This window comes from Clarias gariepinus, chromosome 11 (assembly GCF_024256425.1).
Source record: "Clarias gariepinus isolate MV-2021 ecotype Netherlands chromosome 11, CGAR_prim_01v2, whole genome shotgun sequence".
Classification (NCBI taxonomy): domain Eukaryota; kingdom Metazoa; phylum Chordata; class Actinopteri; order Siluriformes; family Clariidae; genus Clarias; species Clarias gariepinus.
The window spans coordinates 28,164,012-28,183,820 of NC_071110.1; the positions used below are offsets into that span (position 1 = coordinate 28,164,012).

General features: G+C 38.1%; 1 protein-coding gene across 1 annotated transcript; it reads right to left on the reverse strand.

Moving 5' to 3' along the window:
* Window positions 1-8,296: 8,296 nt before the first annotated feature.
* On the reverse strand, window positions 8,297-14,445 carry trappc6bl (trafficking protein particle complex subunit 6B, like). The gene is made up of 7 exons (XM_053506838.1): window positions 14,344-14,445; window positions 11,774-11,890; window positions 11,118-11,185; window positions 10,760-10,877; window positions 10,580-10,663; window positions 10,383-10,476; window positions 8,297-9,400 (listed from the first exon to the last, which is right to left on the reverse strand). Exons 1-7 carry the CDS (start codon window positions 14,350-14,352, stop codon window positions 9,369-9,371), a joined length of 522 nt encoding a protein of 173 aa, XP_053362813.1. The 5' UTR covers window positions 14,353-14,445; the 3' UTR covers window positions 8,297-9,368.
* Window positions 14,446-19,809: the final 5,364 nt, after the last annotated feature.

The window sequence follows — 19,809 nt, forward strand, 5'->3', positions numbered from 1 at the left end:
TCACCTGAAATGGTTTCCAACAGTCTTGAAGGAGTTCCCAGAGGTGTTTAGCACTTGTTGGCTCCTTTGCCTTCGCTCTGCGGTCCAGCTCACCCCAAACCATCTCGATTGGGTTCAGGTCCCGTGACTGTGGAGAGTACATAACTCCACATGTGTTCATTCATAGATTTGATGCGTCCAGTGAGAAGTTTAAAAAAAATACAAAATTCTAAATTTGTTTTTGACAAATTCCTATTTCTATTTTCTTTTCTATATTTCTATATTTGATATATTGATATTTTGCGTTTTTATAGATATTTAGTTCTTATTTGTACAGTATATTCATTCATATTATTTCTTATGTATAAGCTTTTCCCTGGCAGTCGTATAAGCATTTCACTGCATATCATACTGTGTATGACTATGTATGTGACAAATAAAATTTGAATTTGATCAAATCTACCAATGTAAATGGTCATGAAAAAAAAAACACATTGACAGATAGATGAAAAGGTGTGTCCAAACTTTTGGCCTGTACTGTATATATATACAAATAATCGAGAGCACATTAATGTAAACCTGTTATTTGATTTATTGCCAGATTCATGTGTTTTACAGGAGTATTGTGGTTATGAGGTCATTTTATAGTAAAGCTTTGAACTGCACTGCCAGTTTGTATTATATTCTTCCCTTTTTATTGCAGAAGAGTTTAAATACATGCCAGAGAACTTTCTCTTTGTTTCTTCATGCAGAAATCATCCCCCAGAAATGCCATAACACATTTTACTTATTAATTCTATTAACAAAATGTTGCTGGTAAACATTTTGCTTGAAGAATTTGCTTTAGAGAACATATTATGATTTTAGACGAGAGATTGATAGTTCCTGGCATGTGGAGGTTTAGATCGCACTGAGCATCACAACAATGAAAATTTAACTTTACACACACTGTTGTTGGGATAAAAAAGGTTCAGGTAGGTGGCTTAAGTGTTCTATTTAGACTATGTGGCAAACGTACACACAAAAAAATCTAAACCCCAAAAGAAAAGATTGTTTTGATTAAAACCAGAAGAACAGTGAATTCCCAAAAAAAAAAAAAAAAAAAAAAAGCTCTGGTCCCACAGGATGTTTATTAGGACTGCATATTGTGTGCTGTTTTCAGGCTCCCTACCAAGGGCCCAATCTTATCCTGGATCGTACAGATTTCCTTTCAAAGTCCGCTCCTTGCTGGCCCCCTTTATAGCTGGCTCTTTAATGGCTATTCAGAAGCATGGAAATGTGTACTTATATGGGGTAGGTGGGTGAGTTGGCGGTGGGTGGGGGGTGGGCACACTAGAATAGCTGGTAAAACCCTACACATCCCTCAATGCTCGGAGTCTTATTGAAGGCGTATTTGGGTATTGCAACGTTTAATGCCTCACTTAGTGCCTGGAGCTGTTTGGTCCTAGCAGAACATCTGCTTGCTGTAAAGGAATGGAGAACTGCCCCCACCACCAGCCTGACACACACACACACACACACACACACACACACACACACACACACACACACACACACATACACACACACAGAGCAAGCTCACCCCCAACTTGTAGAGCTTTCTCCCTTTGCTTCCATCAGAACCATCCCCTTATAATAAACCTCAGAAACTCCTCTAATGAGATATGGGGTCAACCCTGGAGATCTGGCTTCCAGTGTCTGCCTGAGCACTGGCATTGTTTTTTTTTTTTTTTTACTTGCTGAACAAAGCAAGCACAGCGTTCCTCCTGCAGACTCGCTCATAAAGGGTGGGTTTGAACTGAGAGCCAACCCTTGTGAGCCTCGCTTAAAGAAAGATGGAAGAAGACACAAAGATGTATGCCTTTACATTTCCTACTAAAAGCACAGCCACTGAATACAAAGCTTGTTTACACAGAACTACATATTCATTCACAGTACAAAACATTATATAGTATTTTCTTTGGATGTGATTCCAGACATGCATGAACAAAAACTAATTAAAAGCAAAAGTAATTATTTTTTCATGTATTGCTTCTAGTCTTAGCTTAGCTCACACGTTCAGGATTCTCATTTCATATGTGCTAAACGGAGCCAAACACAGAACAAGAAAACAAAGCCAATCCAGTGCGTGAGTCTGTATACAGAACACTGGCTGAATACCACCATAAACATAAAACTTGACCAGAAGTAAGTCACGGCAAGGTTAATTAAAATTTAAGGACTATTCAAGACTATAAACAAACGTTTGTACCCATCGTTGACAGGTAAAAAGGTTTGTAGAAATAATTAAAAAGTTAAAGCTAAAAATAATCTGATCAGCTGTTATTTTCACACATGAACTGGCCACCACATTGTGTATTGTAGTCAAAGTTGAAGGTGGCTGAATGAAATCTTAGAGCATGTGACTTTATCTGTACAGCCAGATGTTTTGACAAAATCTGGCCAGACTTATACAGTCAGACATAAAACTGATTTTTTTTTAGTTTATAGTAATTATATAAGATGTTATTTAATAATTAATATAAAAAATATATAAAATATTTTAAAATTGAACTTGATGTTTAAATCAGAAATACCCTAATACCATAAGTACAAAATTAATAATTAAATAAAGAAATAATTCAAACTCCTTCACACAGAGAGGCAATTCAGCACAGCCACTTTTTATGCATTCTTTATGGACAGTAGGAGGAATCCAGATGTCTTTGAGGAAATCCATATAAACATGGGGGAGCAAGCTTACACAAACCGTTGGCTCTTAAATGTCATTTTGTTAAAGGGAGTACAGTCATTAAATTACGTAGGTTGGCACAATTTTCTCTCTTTCAGCTGCTGCTGTTTGGAGTCACCACAGCGGATCACTTACGTTTGGCCTGTTTTATCCCAGATGGCCTTCCTGATGCAAACCTCCCCAGTTTGTCCAGGCTTGGGACCAGCATTAAGTGTACTGACTTTTTGGAAACATTTAGGAAATAAAAACAAGCCTCATCTAAATGGACAGAATATAGCATCTTAAGGATTGACTTACTGATGCAGTTGTTTTCAAGCTCCATGAAGCATGCAGTAATCATGAAGATTGTTTTAGTGGGTAACACAAAGGGGAATTCAGAGTATTGTAGAAGAGCAAAAAACTTACTGGTTAATCAGAATTAATCGGTAGTTACTGATATTAGTAGATACTGATACGGCAATTTCTTTATCCAGATAAGTGCTTTAATGTTCTGGTATTATTTAACCCAATCCATAACCCCTGCTTGTCTTCTACCATTTTACTTCAGCAACCTGGCCTGCAGATGACTTTCGAATCCAGACCAGGACTGGGTTACCCAGGCTTATCATCACATTGTTTATTCCTCCTTAAGAGGACTTGACAGATAGTCTGGATATTGCTCTGATTTGTTACTCCTAAGGCAAATGAACCAGGTGGGGGTTGGGTGGACATTAAGGGCAGCACTTCATCCGAAACCTCCAGTTGCCCATCAACTAGGGTTAAGGCGGATGAGCTATGGCTTAAAACATATGGAGACACTTAGGTGCTACTGCTGACGTCCCTCTCCAGTTCTATATACTGCGTCTTATCTGCGGTAATATCTTTCTCCCAGTGAGTTCTTTCCCATGGTGTTTTTTTTAGTGGTAATATAAAGCAAGATCATATTCCTAAAAATGATGTTGAGCGGGTGTATGGTTACTGGTCTATATGTTCTTTTTTATAATTAACATTTTGCATTATTTAATGTTCTTTTATCAAATCTCACAGCATCAACTATACCCTTCTACAATTTTAGATAATATAGAGTTCTGGGTTTTATATCAAAGTAGTAACACTTTGATTTGCTTTTCACACAAAACTATCTCACTATCCATCATTACATATTAACGCACATTTGCACATTTTGAACTTTGACTTTGCACATCACTCTGAACATGGTTTCTATATTCCATTGCCATTCTATTTTATTTTATTATTTGTACATAATGTAAACTTTACATTTTACAGCTAAAAGTTTTTTTTTCACCACATCCATGGCGACCCTTCCATGTGCCCTGAGCTGCCCAGGATAGGCTTCAGGCCCCTATACCTAATAAGTGGTATGGAAAAATGAATGAAATATTGTAATTGTTGTCATATAAGAGGAATAAAAATCTTTGGGATATGATGTCACTGGAAAATAATAAAATCCTGCTTTTCATTGCCGTCACCCTGACGATGATAATTTTCCTATAATTACACATCTTGAAATTTTTATCCCTAATTATTTAGATCAGATCCCTGGTTTTGGCCCGTATTACAAAATAACCTTCTCCCATACAAAACTCTCACACTAACCCCTATATATCAGGGTTTTAGTTAGTCCACACAACAGGGTTATTCCTTATCCTATTTGCACTAGTATTGGGACATTTTTTTCCATAGAGACTTGGAAAAGTTGGTTTATTGCAAATAGAATGAATAAAATGTATAATAAGAACCCTTGAGAACCAGGAGTAAAAGTAATAATAATGAGATTTTTGTTTAGAGTGTTTTATTGCATTTAAGCCTTTTCATTTCTGCATGGCTGAGAGTTGGTGATGTGAAATCATAGCTGGCAGAACAAAGTCTCTGTGTTCTCAGTGCTGTAATTGGTTCACAGATAGATCGGCTTTTTCCTCCTTAGATCCAGCTGGGATCCATTAAAAACACAACTTCTGATTCAGTCAAGCTCCTCCACAGGCTGGACACACATGGGTCATACACAGCAGGTAACGCACCAGGGTCATAGGTCACTACTTGCCCCCCCTTTTGCCCTTTTCCAGACCCCGCTGCTGTTACGCTCTCACTAACAGCAAGCCTGTTGATTCAGTCAGAATTGGAAAAGGACACACAAAAGGGTCCTGATCTCCAGGCTGTACGGGTCGAACAGGAAAGAGTGAAGATGAGGCAAAAGGAGGGACACTACACTGTCCATCACTACACAAATGTCCTATTGCCATGGAGATGCCAAATGGAACAAGAGGGGGGAAAGGGGATAAAAAGAAAGGAGGAGGGAGAAGGAGGGAAGGGGGTCCACAGTGACTAAGGAGGTGAACAAAGAAAGTTTTTTTTCCCTCCCATTGGCCTGCAGTGGCAGTGACATAATGTGAGTCAGCTGTGAAGAACTCTGTGAGCTTGAGTGACTGTCAATGTGCGGATTACCACTGACGCAGCATTTCATTAGGTAAACAGGGATGGATAAGGCAAGAGTTACTAATACTGTCTTTTCATGCAGAGGTCATGTGTATTTTGAGCACCGGGGCTTCCCTTGAGAACATCCGACTTTTTATTTATGTGCTCGAGGTCTTTTGGGAAACTTTGGAGGAAGTGAATATAAAGTCAAAGTATTTTGTGGTAAATATGGAAAGCCATGACTCATTTCTGCAGAACCGACTACTCAGGAGACTAAGCGTTTTGAGAGACAGCTCTTACTCACATGGTCTATTCCTAACAGGTTCTTAACTCTCAAATCCTTTCGATATCCCCCTATGGTCTCTTTCCTTCTTTTAATCAAGAGGAGGCATTAACAGGGGGAAGTGATTAGGTACAAGACTTTGGTATTTCCCCAACTCCTTTTCAAATTCTTAATCCTTTCACTGACTGCACAAAAGTCCACAGACATCCTGCTATTGCAGTCCACTTTTGCCCACTAACAAAGAAACTGGCCCTTTTGAAATAAGAGTGGCAAATCAGAAGTTATTGTATCCCACTCTGAAACGCAACCTTACCTGCCCACCCCTCTGCACAGGTTTCTAATCTTTTCTCTTAAACATCTTACATTTGTTGGTGAACACAACAGGAGGAAATTTGCCATCCTTTCTCATAAAACATGTCCAGAAACCATGATGCCAGGGTATGGTTTAGTTAAGGAATTCGTTTAAAGTCTAATCGACATGACACACAAAATACAAATACAAAGTGTCAATACGCATCATATATCGAACTGGATATGAACAAACATACTATACCATGTTTAAGGAGCATTTAGGTATTTATTAGAGTTTGAAAAATGTTTATATTTATTAATGCATAGATTTACTGTTAAATTTATGTTAAATTTAATGCATAGATTATTAATGTTAAATTTAATGCATAGATTTACTTAATTGACATAAAACCACAAAACTGCTGACATTTTAATTTTGTACAATTTTAATTACCGTACAGTAAGACAAGACTGGCCATTCAATTATGACAAATAAGGTAAAGCAAGAGTTAGTCTAAATATAAGCTCTCTCAATAGAAAATTTCACAAATGCTGCTTGAGGTGCTGTTTCACTTTTTAAGTCATCATTTTGTCATTTCCAATTCTCCTTGAGAACTGCTTTTTATGGGTATGTGTGCCTAAGTAAATGTAAATCCCACGCGCCATAAATAAAATTGTAAATTTTGAGGCGACTGGCATTTATCAACGTAAGCACAAAGAAATTTAGCGTTAAAACGTTTGCACATTTTATTTATATTTTTATTAAAATATTACACCAATCTTATATGACAACCTTTTGAAACTAAAATGATGCTTTTGTAACTGTTCACAGTCCTGCATTAAAGCAAACTTACTAACCAACCAACCAACCAACCAACCAACCAACCAACCCGGTAACTAATTAATCAATTAATTTAGATTAAATAATAAGTTGTCGCACCCCACGACAAGGCTTTGGCCTCACTTGCTTTTTTCCCTGCAAATCTCTTTTAGGAAAATATAGCGTTTTTTTTTTAACAGCAGAAAATTTCCCTGTAATTATTATTTTTTTAAGATTTAGACAATTTCTTTTTACACAAATTCAAAATAATAATGATAATAATAATAAAAAATATTATTCCGTTTTTAGAATAAAAAACCCTTTAACCAGTAGCTGTTCATGTATGACACTCATTTTCCATTTAGACACATTAGTTTTGCAGAATGACAAACAGAAGCATCTGCTGGAGATAGTGTTTACTGATTTCAGCCGAATAAAATATGAATGCACAGTATTTCACAAAGGACACAAACATCCATGCTTGATGATAGCTTAATTGTGGCTGCCCTTAAAATGTGTTTTACAACATATGAGGTGAAAAAACTCATGGCGGCCTGACATTCCCCAAATGGCTTACATAAGTCATGACTCCAGTGCACTCTGGAATGCGAGATGGAGAACGCCTGTGAAGGCTGCACAGTAAAACTACAGCACTTAGGCCAGTGGATTGTAATGGAGGGGATTTGGTGTTCTGTTCAATGCATTGATGGACCAGCTGCAGCTCGTCTACGCCTCAAGTTCCCATACTTCCATTAATCCTACTCTGACACTAGAAGAGGGAACGAGAGAGGGTTGGGGGTGAAGAGAAAGAGAGGACTGAGCCATGAACATTGCCGTAAACAACAAGTTTCAGTTTCATTCATTAATAGTGCAGCAGAGAAGAGAATCATCAAGGGATTTCCCACGATTAGTGTATATATAGTTGCTCATTTTGGAGTGCCTTTGATTCATGTTCATGACGTCATTATTAGCAAAACAGTGATGGGTTAAAAAAAAAAAAAAACACATGACAATACAGTGATAATCAAATTAAGTGTGATACTAGTAATGAAACAAGGGGACGTTTTCTTGTTCATTGGTAATCTATAAAATATAATTGATGTTAAAGCAATGCAAATAGCAGATACCATAGTATATCAAATAGAAGTGTGTACACTTACTGTATATATGTAATACTGATTAATATGTACAAGTTCTGTCTGGGGGGCTTTTAGGACTAGTCAGAACAGCCTAGATAGCTAAGCAAAGGTTACAAACTGGCCTCCAAACACCAAAGGTTTAGACAACATAAACACAGTTAATATTATCCAGAAGCAAACAACTGGTAATTGTTCAGTGGGTGTACTGCAAACAAGCTGGCATGATCACTCAATAAATTGCTTGTGTCTGTCGTGAGCATGAGATAGCTGAGACAGGTCATGGAAGATGGAGACTTTATCACTTCCGGATCATTCAACAGCAGGAATGTGCAAAATCAGAAGAGTCTGACCTCAAACCTTCCCATTTGCCAGTGGATTCCATATCAAAACATATGTACAGTATGCATTTTGACCTCAAAAACATTTCATTAAATTTAAAGACCTATTTGTAAATAATACCTAGAGTGACTATGTTAGAATAAAACATGACAACATCCTTTTCTATGACATGTATGTATATATTTGTGTATGTAAAAATAAATAAATAAATATAAACAGAAATTATATAAATATGTTGTTTTTTGTTTGAATTGTATATTTAGTGGAAATTGAGAGAAGATATTGTGATATTCATGTGTGTCTAAATAATAAGTTAACTCCAAACCTGCTGTTATTTATTCTTTTAACAATACAAAAAGTCACTTTCCCTTGTAGAAATAGCACAGATCCAAAAGGGGACAGATATATAAAAAAAAAAAAAACATATACTTAAAAACTAAATCATAATTATTTTTTGCACACTTGAACAAAAAAAATATTTAACACAACAAACAGCATGAAAATCATTTAAGAAAAAGCCAAACTCTTTTAATGAAGGGAGTTGCATGTGACAGCTGGAGCTCGGGTTGAAAAACACACTTCACAAAGAGCTTGCATATTGTGGAGTCGGTGTTCATGTTAACCCAGATCCAGTGTACAACACATTTGAACAATTGTTTCTTGGTTCTTTTAACTACACTATTGTAAAAGAAATTAATTTACCTGAAATAATTTAACAAATTATACAATAACAATAATAATATAAAACGTTGCTACACAATATTTGCTGAAATGTATACGAAATCAAAAATTAGGTCATCACAGTGCGCTTACAGTTTGTACGAGCTTTCACATTTCCATGTAAAAAAATAATGTTATACAATTACATTTAAGATTCTACTTGTTTAATAAATTATTTTCCTTCAACAACAAACTCTGAGTTTTAGTAAACTGCAGCATTTTCACTGCAAATGTTTTTTTGTAGAAAAGAGGTAGATATGACTACATTCTACACATTATGCTGAGAAGTGCTGTGTTTAGCTTTAAGTAAGAAAATTCAGTAAAGTACCTTGGACAACTGTTTTACTGCATGACACTACATTTGAGCACTTATTACCAAAATAACAGTACCTTTTATATCTGTAGCTTATCCTGAATAAAAATAGAAATCAAAATTCTATATTTGATAAGCAAGGTTCAAGTACCATTTCTTGCATTAAGTCATTTGATTACCAACGTTATAACTATTTATGATGAATGCATCAGCTGGTGTAAGTGACGTCACTGTAACCCTGTCTGAAGTAATAAGTGCCATAAACATCCAGTTCTTTGTAAACGTTAAGGATCCATGTTATTACATTCAGAGGATTTGGACAGACTGGATATGCCAAGGGTTTAGGTTTTCTGGATCACAACTTGAAATTTGCCTGAAAAAAAAAATCCTATTAAAATGGGCAAAAAGGTAAGAGTAATGAAACATATAATACAGAACATATGTAACATACACTGCCTAGCCAATAAAAACATTAACAAATTGGGTTCAGAACTGCCCAACATGTTGTTAAAACCGGGATGGAGAGTGCTGAACCATTTGTGTGGAAATAATGTAGTCTGGAAAAAAAAAAAAAAAAACACGAATGGAGATCACAAAGATTTGGTAAGGTTGCATGATTTAAAAAAAATAAAAAAGGACAGTAGAAATCAGAGCTATATTTAACAGTGAAAGTACAGGCATTTACACACACACACACACACACACACACACACACACACACACACACACACAATGTGATGAGAACTCGCACTATACAGCTGTATGGCCATAAGAAAATGGAAAAGGTTTAACGAGTCCAGATTGACCCCATTCCAGAGCATATAAGAAGGAAAACGTGAGAAGCGACACACCAATCATCAGCATAGTGGCCACTGTACAAGCCTGTGGAGGCAGCGTTATGATCTGAGGTTGCTTCAGTTGGTCAGATCTAGCCACAGGAATGTTATGTGGCAATAAAACTAAGTCACTTGACGACCAGAATGAGCAGGGAGTTAGTGGAATTTTCCTTTCCTTGATGGAACTTCGAGAAATTGTGAAACAGTGTGTCTTGATGGATGAGAAACCATTTTTACAAATAAATTGGCACTACACTGTATGCTGTAATCAAAGCTGAAGGTGACTCAATAAAATGTATTTATTTTTTTGGTGGAGTCGGGGCGGGAGGGCCAGGCAGCATATGTAACAAAACATGCAACGTAATAACAATAACACATGCAATAAAATATTTGCGTTAAAAAGCTTGGTATTAAAGTAACTTGTATTATTATTACATAGAAAACTATAATAGATCAATTTTAATATATTTTGTTCTTTAGTTTTAATCTAATTGACTACCAATAAAAGTCAATACTCACATGATGGCAATAAGGAAACCTCCGCAGTTACCACACTCTCCAAGCCCAGGTTGGATAACGCTCCTCTAATTAAACCACATGTGTACGCCAAATACTAAACATACATGAGAAGAGTTTTCTTTAAATTAACTATTAAAATTTATTATTGACAATATCCTCTAAAAATATTTTGCAATTACTACAATAATTGAACTTACTTTAGAGGATTCTTCAAGCTGTTGCGTCCTGCAGGAAAACTGAGTCAACAGTGCAAACTTGTTGTCCTGTAGGACATACGTTCCCTGGCAGATAGAAATCAACGTTAAATTAAATGCTTTAAAGACTGTCTCTCACACACACAGTATGGATTTAGGTCCATATCCAGTTAAATGTCATACCTGATGGTTGGTTCTCAGGTTGTCAATTTGCTTTCTGTAGATACCGTTCCAAAAGTCTTTGCAGATGAACTTCATAATGTCTAGGTCATCTTTAAAGGTGGGGCAATCTTTTGTAAACCTTATTAACAGTATAACATTAGATCAGTAAAGAAGAAGAAGAAGAAAGTATTCCTCTTGATACATTCTGTATGATGGTACACATGCTAAGCCAGGCTAGGGTAAATAGTTGAGACCAAAAACAGCACCATACACTCTTATACCTTTTATCATAATGCCACCTGCTGGACAAAATGGGAATTTGCTAATTATTCTAATAGGAATTTTTAAATGCTAAAGAAAACATGCAAGTGTGTTTTACCTTTCGATTAGGCCTTGTCCCACTCTGAAGCCCATTCCCTCTAATACAGACACACACGTTACTCTGTCCTTTAAAAAACAAATTAATTTAAGTAAAAAAAGCAATAACAAGAAAGCAGAGTTAGACATTAATTACTTACTAAAATGCAGGCTGTTGGTATTATCTCACAAAATAATATTTACTTTCACTGAGACAAGTAGCACAAACAGGCAACTATTTGATGCCATCTTGTATTTTAATGAAAGGATTCTAAACTATGTCAGTTCAGAGTAGGAATAAGTGTATTTAAATCAGATATGTAGGCCAAAACGATATGACAAACACAATTTTTCTTTTATTTTTGCACCAAAACTTTTTTTTGTAAATGCTTAAATGTAGTAATATAGAATAAGAATACATTTAGTGGACTTTCATATTCACACTAGTCACTACAACATGAATTTTGTCAATAAATGTTCAATGAGGTATAATTTAAAAGGGATACATTTTTTTTTTTTTGTAATAAGGGGTATTACCATAACATAAAAAAAAGTCTTTCTACAGTTTTTTGTCCCTCATAGTCTCTGAAACAGGGCAAACTGTACATAGTTTTGTAGCTACATGCAGTAGCTGGATGATAAACATTTTTAAAAGGTATAGATACAAGTATAATATACCTTATCTATGTCTTCCCGGGTCATCTGCTCTGTGTAAATATGACACACCATTTCCATGTGAAGAAACTCGAACAGAATGTCATCTGCCATTATTACTGGGCCTGAAGTCTTTACAGTCTGCATGGGAAAAGACATGAAATTTATTACACATGGATTAGGGTGGATTATCCTTTGGAAACTATCCAAACTTCTCAGTCACTGACTCATCTATTACTGGAACTATTGTGGCAAGTCAACTTCGGGCACCAGTTGTGACTTTGTCTTACTGCTAACATAAGGACACTGCACACTATTGCATACATGTAAAGTTTTCCCCACCAAAAAAAAAGGAAAAAATATCAAATTATTTATAAAAACCGACCAACCAAACAAAAAAAAAATTAAAAACTTGGTTAGTTATTAGGTATAAACAATTGTTATTCTATTACAATGTGTTCAGCATGTGCTATATCCTGTATGTAGTGTGAATATGTTAAGAAAAAAACAAAACAAATGTAAGATATTCAGTATGGCTAAACTGATTTAATTTAATTTAACTTTTTTTAGACTACAATTTCAAATATATATTACCAGCCTGTAGACAGAGCGACACATTTATCTTGTGACCTTCTAATCTTCTTCTTGAAAAATACCACGAAATATTTTTAAAAAGTGATAAGTCACAACACCTGATTTTAACACTCCTGGGCACACAACTAGACGCACACTCATATGCTTGTAATTTTTCTTTTTACAAGTAAAGTGGCCACAGACAATAAAAAAAGTTTTAGAAAACCCAAACATCATATAAAAATTGTGAGCGAGAAGGAATCACTAGGATCACCCGATCCGATATTATCATGATATCCAAGTGCTGATTTGATTTGCATTGTGATTTTGTAAGATTTTGTTAGTTATAAATAAACTTAGCAAATAATTCGCTCAGAGCACACAGGATACTGTGCTGCTTACCCATGTGTGAACAGATTAGAGTGCAACACCTGCAGGATTATAAAGGAATTGCAACATTTACCACCTCAAATGCATTCATTCGTTCATCTTCTATATACTGGCTTATCGAGTACTGGGTCGCAGGGGGCATGGAGCATGAAGCAGGGTATACCCTCAATGTGGTGCCAATATACTATTTGTACTATTTTTACATTTATAAGTTCCGTTTTTCTCCATATCAGCCTTCTGTGTTGTTAACTGTCCCTTTTTGCAGCACAGTAACTCAATTACCTCACCTCAGTTGTTTTTCTAAGTTTGTGTTATTTAATGTTTTTTATGTTTATTTAAGTTTTTTTTTAATTTAATTTATTTGTAACGAGGAAGAGAGAAACATAATTTAGATTCTCTTTATGCCTGCACTGTACGTGTAGCAGAATTGACAATAAAGTTGACCCTGACTTTGAAATGAACCAAGTGATCAGCAAGTGATGAAAAAGGGATGGTTAACATTTTGATTAGTCTCAGATATAAAAGAATTTTTACCCAGCTATAAGGCTTCCAAGGTAAAAAACATTATGGTATTACATTATTAATTGTGCATGTTTAAAAAAAACTAATAAAAAAAATAAACATCCGGCTAAGCATGTGTGTTTACTTCTTTTATAACTTTACTTATCTAACTTTATACAGCAATGCATTTAGTAAAATCACACCCTTTGAAATGCCACAGAATAACAGTTCATAAAACTGTGAATATGTGATTCACAGATAATCATTCTTCTATTTTGTGTAAAATCGTTAAGACTAATATAATAACTGTCTACACACCCAAGAGGGCAGGTCGTCTTGACTGTTAATTGGGAGTGTGTAATGTCCTGATGCTTGTCGATTTAAAAAAAGAAAAGGGGGTCAAAGCCACAAGGGTCACTTAAAAATATTTATTTTTATTTTTATTATTATTATTGAGAAAAAGATAAAGCTATGTAGCGGTTATCTTTTAAAAAAAATAATATTATGTATTTGGTAAAATAGGCGAGTATAATACTTAGGTTAGTATTCATGTAATCTCAAAGTTAAGACAATTTTATTTTTATGCTTTACTGAAGCAGAGCTCGGCCCAAGAGAAGAACTGAGGAGCCACAGCACAAGAGCAAAAATTACAGCAAAAGTTAAAACACAGAATCAGTCAGATCAGTCCTTAAACACAGATAGTCACATTGTGGTGATTTTTGTGATCTACAAAACTTAATGTAAACCAAGTGAGTGGCAAATAATATGAACTATTGCATTTTTAATAATACGTTCATGCTACATGAAACTTTTACCAGTAAAAAATAATATCCGAGGGGATTTCAAGTCAAACTGGGACGTGCTTGAGGGGTACAAGCTATTATTACACCCTATGTAGTTCACCTAGAGAGGGAGAAAGCGTCACCTGGACACAGAGCGACATAAACGGAGCAACACTGCTAATCTGTTCCAACACATTTAGCATCGCTTGTGGATAAAAACAAATTACAAAGTCGTAATTATTTACAAAATTGTTCAACGCTGTCTCAAGACAATACAGTTAATGTCATATACGGGAAAAAATACAACACAACAATAAAAACATATACACGCACTGTTATTGTACTTACATTGTACATGTAATAACTAGCCAGCTAGTATGCTAGGCTAACGGCTTAACAACAGGATTTACCCCAAACACACCAAGGAACCGCCCCCTTCTTCTCTTTCCGCCGTCATCTTCTTCATTGGTCTTTGACGTCGTTTGGGGGGAAAAAAGTGCATTATCGCCACCCAGTGATCTGGAGCGTGGAACAGTTACATTAACATTCTATGCTAAATCCTCTCTTTAGATCATCGAAGTATGGTGCCAAAAGTATTGGGGAAAATAATAATGACAATAAAAATAATAACAATAATTTATTTTATGCAGTTAAACTGCCAAAAACAATCAATATTTAGTAAGGAATCCTTTATTCTACAAAACTTGCTGAATCCATCTGGACATAGAATCAAAAAGACGCCTTTTTTCTGATTTCACTAGTTTTAAACGCATTTGTGCAGAGATTTAGAAAAAAGGGTGTGTTCACACAAAATGTTGCTCAGTTACTGTGGTTTACTTGAACAAATGTGAACCCTGTCATCCGAACCTTGGCGCACACCAAGCAAAAAAGACGTGTCTTGGTCCACTTACAAACTAAATTTAATGCAGTTCGATTAAAATTCGTTTCAATTTCTTTTATCTTTACAGGTAATAAAATCAAGCAGACATGCAGGCGGCTTCTACAAATATTTATGAAAGATTAGGTCACTCTCAGGAGCTCAGTGAATTCAAGTGTGGTACCAGCTGGAGGTGACTAAATTGAGAAAAACTAAAAACCTCACTTTAAAAAAAAACACCAACACGTCTTATCTGACTATCATAGCAAGCTTACTTGGAGTTGATACATGGACAGGAAGGTAAATAACAGTAATTGTTTTATTACTGGTATACAGTATTAGGCAGAAAGTGAATAGTGAATTCTCAGTTAATGTGTTGGATTAATGTGTTACCAAAGTAGGTTTATGAAATGGCAAACAGTGAACAGGACCAAAGACTTATTGATGTTTGTCGGGAGCGAAAATCAGCCGTGGCCAGACAGTATTGTGCAAGATCACACTTCGAAAGAAATAGCTCATAGATGACACATTCTTGTATGTGGTTCACAATTTGTTATTTCAGAGCACCAAAAAGGAAGTAGATCACATTATTTTTTCCCCTTGTTTTATTATTTTAAACAAAAATAAAAAAAGGTTGCTGGAAGCATTGACACAACAGTTTACAGTGCAACATGCACTTTAAAGTTCCATGCACTGTAATGATCCATTCTATTCACATTTATTCACAGAACTGGAGCATGCAGCAATGTAAGAAGATGTCCAGGTCTGATGAATCATATTTTTTTTATATCATGGGAAAGAGATGCGCTATGTGAAGAAGATGGCAAGCCATGACAGCCAGTGTAATGCTTTGGACAATGTTCTGCTGGAAAGCCTTTGGATGCATTCACTTTCACTCACCTTCTATACCGCTTTATCCTGTATTCAGGGTCGCGGGGACTTGGAGCCTATCCCAGGAGGCTTAGGGTATGAGGCGGTATACACCCTGGACAGGGTGCCAATCCATCGCAGGGCACACACACATAAACACACTCACACACCCATTCACACCCAGCGGGCAATTTGGGAACGCCAATTAGGTCAATCTGCATATCTTTGGGATTGTGGGAGGAAACCGAAGTACCTGGAGGAAATCCACCAAGCACAGGGGGGAACATGCAAACTCTATGCACACAGAGACGGGAATCAAGTCTGGCCGGGAATCGAACTCAGACCCTGGAGGTGCAAGGTGACAGTACTAACCACTACACCACCGGACCGCCCTGGTTACTTTCATTTAGGTATTATTTTGAATCACCTATCTAAATATTGTTGCAGATCATGTACACGCTTCATGACAACAACATTCCCCTACTGGCATTGGCTTCTTTTTTTTTTTTTTTTTTTTTTTTCCGGCCTGTCAGTATCACAGATAACACATAGAGTGTATGTGTAGCTGTTCTATCATCATTCACAGCCATTTTTTTATTTTTATTTATTTATTTATTTTTTTTTTTGTTTGTTTCCCATATTATAACAGACAAGACCGGGGGACCAAAAAAAGAGAAGAGAGTAAAAAAAAAGAAGAAAAAAAAAAAAGGGAATAAAAATAAATAAACAAAAACAATTGAGGGGGAAAAAAAAAGGGAAAAGAGAAGAAAAAAAAAAAAAAAGGGAGGGGGGGTGGGAGGGGGGAGAGAATACAATCAAAATTTGCTTCCGCACCTGCCGAAGAAAAAGAGAAAAAAAACAACAGAAGACACAACAGCAGAGAAACCGCAGCCACAACCAACACCTGCACGACTCGCGGCAAACCACAAATCCCAAAACCTGTTGATTAATAAAATATTTTGAAATAAACATTTTGTTTTGAAGCAACAGCAAAGACAGTGTGTGTGTGAGCACCTGTTTGTACACCAGTGTGAACGTTTGTGTGCACACCTGTGTGTGTGAGCGCGCTTGTGTTCATAGGGCTCCTCCATGTAAATGTTTAATAGTGTGTGTGGGGGACCACAGTCCCGTCTCGCGAGGCATGGAGCAGATACGGCGGAGACACGGGTCCCAGACATCCAGAGGCCCCCCAGAGCACAGGAGTCTCAGGCAAACCACCGCAGGGACAGCCCCCCCACCCCGAAAGGGGCAGCGGAGAGCCCAGAGGGGGGTCATCTAGCAGCCCCAGTGTAGACGCCCCAGAGGGCCGTGGTGACAGGACCGCAGGCTCCGCCAGTGGTCGTCCACTCCGAGGCAGTCCGGTCCCTGGGTCCAGAGATCCCAGGGCCCCCCCCATCCACCAGCCGGTGCCCAGCCAAGCCAGGAGAGCCAGATTCCGCCCAGCGACCGCCGCGAGTGAGCCAGCGCTCACCCGAGCGCCCCGCCCCGGAGCCAGAAACCAACAACCCACCAGCGGCTGGGAGCACCCCACAGCTGTGTGTGGTGGCAAAGCAGGGGGGGCCTGGGATGTTGAGAGAGGTGGAGTCTAGGACCTGACCTGACACCTAAACGTAGACAGCCAGGCACACACATACACAAACATACATTCCCACCCTCATACACACAAACAAATATTCACACACTCACACATGTAGACACACAAAAATAGACAGTATACACACTCACACTCCCCATATACCCACTTCCCTCCGTCGTGGGGACAGAAAGACCCCCCCTGGTCCCCGCAGCAGCGGAAAGGACCACCAGCCCAGACCCCGACCGAACGGCCAGCTCCTCCTCTCAGCCCCCGGCCCTGGACCGCGGATAGAGAACGGGGGTGTGGAAAAAAAGGAAGACCCCCGCTTCGCTCCTCCCGCTCTAATGTAGTGTTGGTGTGTGTTGTTCTAAAGTGCTTTAAAACAAGGGAGGGGCAAAACACTAACCACCCTCCGGCAGCTCGTGTCAGCTCTGCCCCTCCCAATAACCCTAAATGTCTACATGCCACTTAAAATTGGGAAGTGGGCACTGGCACCAGAGGTAAGGCTGATTAAACAGCCCGCCCTCTGGACGCCATTCAGTGTGCCCACCCCCAAGGCCCTATATGTATGTGTAACATGACAGTAAGTAATTAGAGTGTCTAAGATGTGATATAAAATTGAGATGCAGGTGGTCACAAGGAGACAGGGAAGGAAAACCTCCTACCTGTATGGTGTTGTGATGGAGCGGGAAGAGGGAAGCATCGGGGATGGGGAGAAAATAATCGGAGGGGGCAAGTACCCCCCCCTTGGGACCAGCTCCCCTACTGACCCCCATAGGCACCCCCGTTGCCCAAAAAAAAAAAAAAAAAAAAAAAAAAAACCGCCCAGGGCCGGGGGCCCAGGCCCATCCAAACCAGGGCCCATGGCAGCGGCCCCACCGGCCACCGCAGAGCCCGGGGCAGCCCACCAGGCCCCACAACAGAGGGGAAGAAGAAGGAAAAAAAAATTTATAAATAAATAAAAATACTCCCACCCCCACATTCAGTCGACTCCCAGACTACATAGAACAATAGACACCCAAGTTAGGCCCGTCCTCCTCCTGTAATGGACCCCCCCCTGCAAAGAGATGGTAGAAACACACTCACCAGCTGAAGAGGCCCCCCAGCTCCACCGATGCGTCGAAGGTGCCCGCCCAGGGCCGGGCACCAGGGCAAGCACCAAGCCACATCCCGGCAGCACACCAGCCAGGACCCAGGCCCCCCAGACCCAGCCGGAACCCCAGCCCAGAGGTAGAGCGCCCCCAGGACCCCAAACCCCCCCCCCGGACCTAATTTGGAGCGGTGAACTGGGATTTCTAATCAGTTCAAAAGGTTTTAAACATATCTGAGACCAGAAATTTTGGTCCCAGCTGACTGATAAATCTGCCTCCCATTTTGCAATAGGAATCGATACTGATTCATCTATTTTGGATAGTGTCCAGTATATTTTAGATAATAATTTGGGGGTCCTGAGGTTAAGGAATTCTGCCACTCTTGGTGGTATTTGTAATTTGATACGATCGGAATTAAATTTCTTTTTTATTATAGATTTAACTTGTTGATATTCTAAAAATCTGTTCTTGTTCATCCCATATTGATTGACCAATATATCAAAAGGAATAAAATCTGTCCCTTCGAATATATGTTCCAAGTATTTAATACCTTTACCACCCTAGTCCCTGAAGTTTATCATATTATTGTTTTGTACTATGTCAGGGTTGTTCCATATGGGAGTGCGTTTGCATGGGATTAGTGAAGACTCAGTCATTTTAAGAAACTCCCACCATGCTGTCAGAGAGGAGCTGATACTGATACTTTTGAAGCAAACATGTCGTTTGATGTTTGAGCTAATGAATGGTAGATCTGAAATCTCTATATTATTGCATAGTGCCTGTTCTACATCTAGCCAAGGCTCATCTAAGAGGGTGTGTTTTAACCACCCTGATATGTGTTGAAGCCTGTTGGCTAAGAAATAGTGGTGAAAGTTCGGCAGATCTAGACCTCCTTTGTCCTTGGCCTTTTGTAGTGTTTTTAAGCTAATACGCGGGGGTTTACCTTTCCAAAGGAATTTAGAGATGGAGGAGTCTAGAGATCTAAACCAGTCAGATGACGGTTTGTTTGGGATCATTGCAAATAGGTAATTAATTCTTGGCAAAACCATCATTTTTATTGAAGCTACCCTTCCCATGAGTGATATGGGTAGAGACTTCCATCTGGTTAGATCATCTTCTATCGTCTTTGAGAGTGGGATGTGGTTTAATTTTGTTAAATCTGCGAGCCTAGGTGAGACATTAATACCTAAATACTTAATATTTCCAGATTGTAGTGGAGTGGAGGAGGAGGACTGAAAGGAGCAGTTAATCGGAAGAACAGTAGATTTTAACCAGTTTATTGAATAATCTGAGATTCTTGAGAAAGAGTTTATTAATGTAATTACCTCAGAGAGAGTGGTTTGTGAATGCTGGAGAAAAAGTAACACATCATCTGCGTAAAGACTAACTTTATGTTCTAT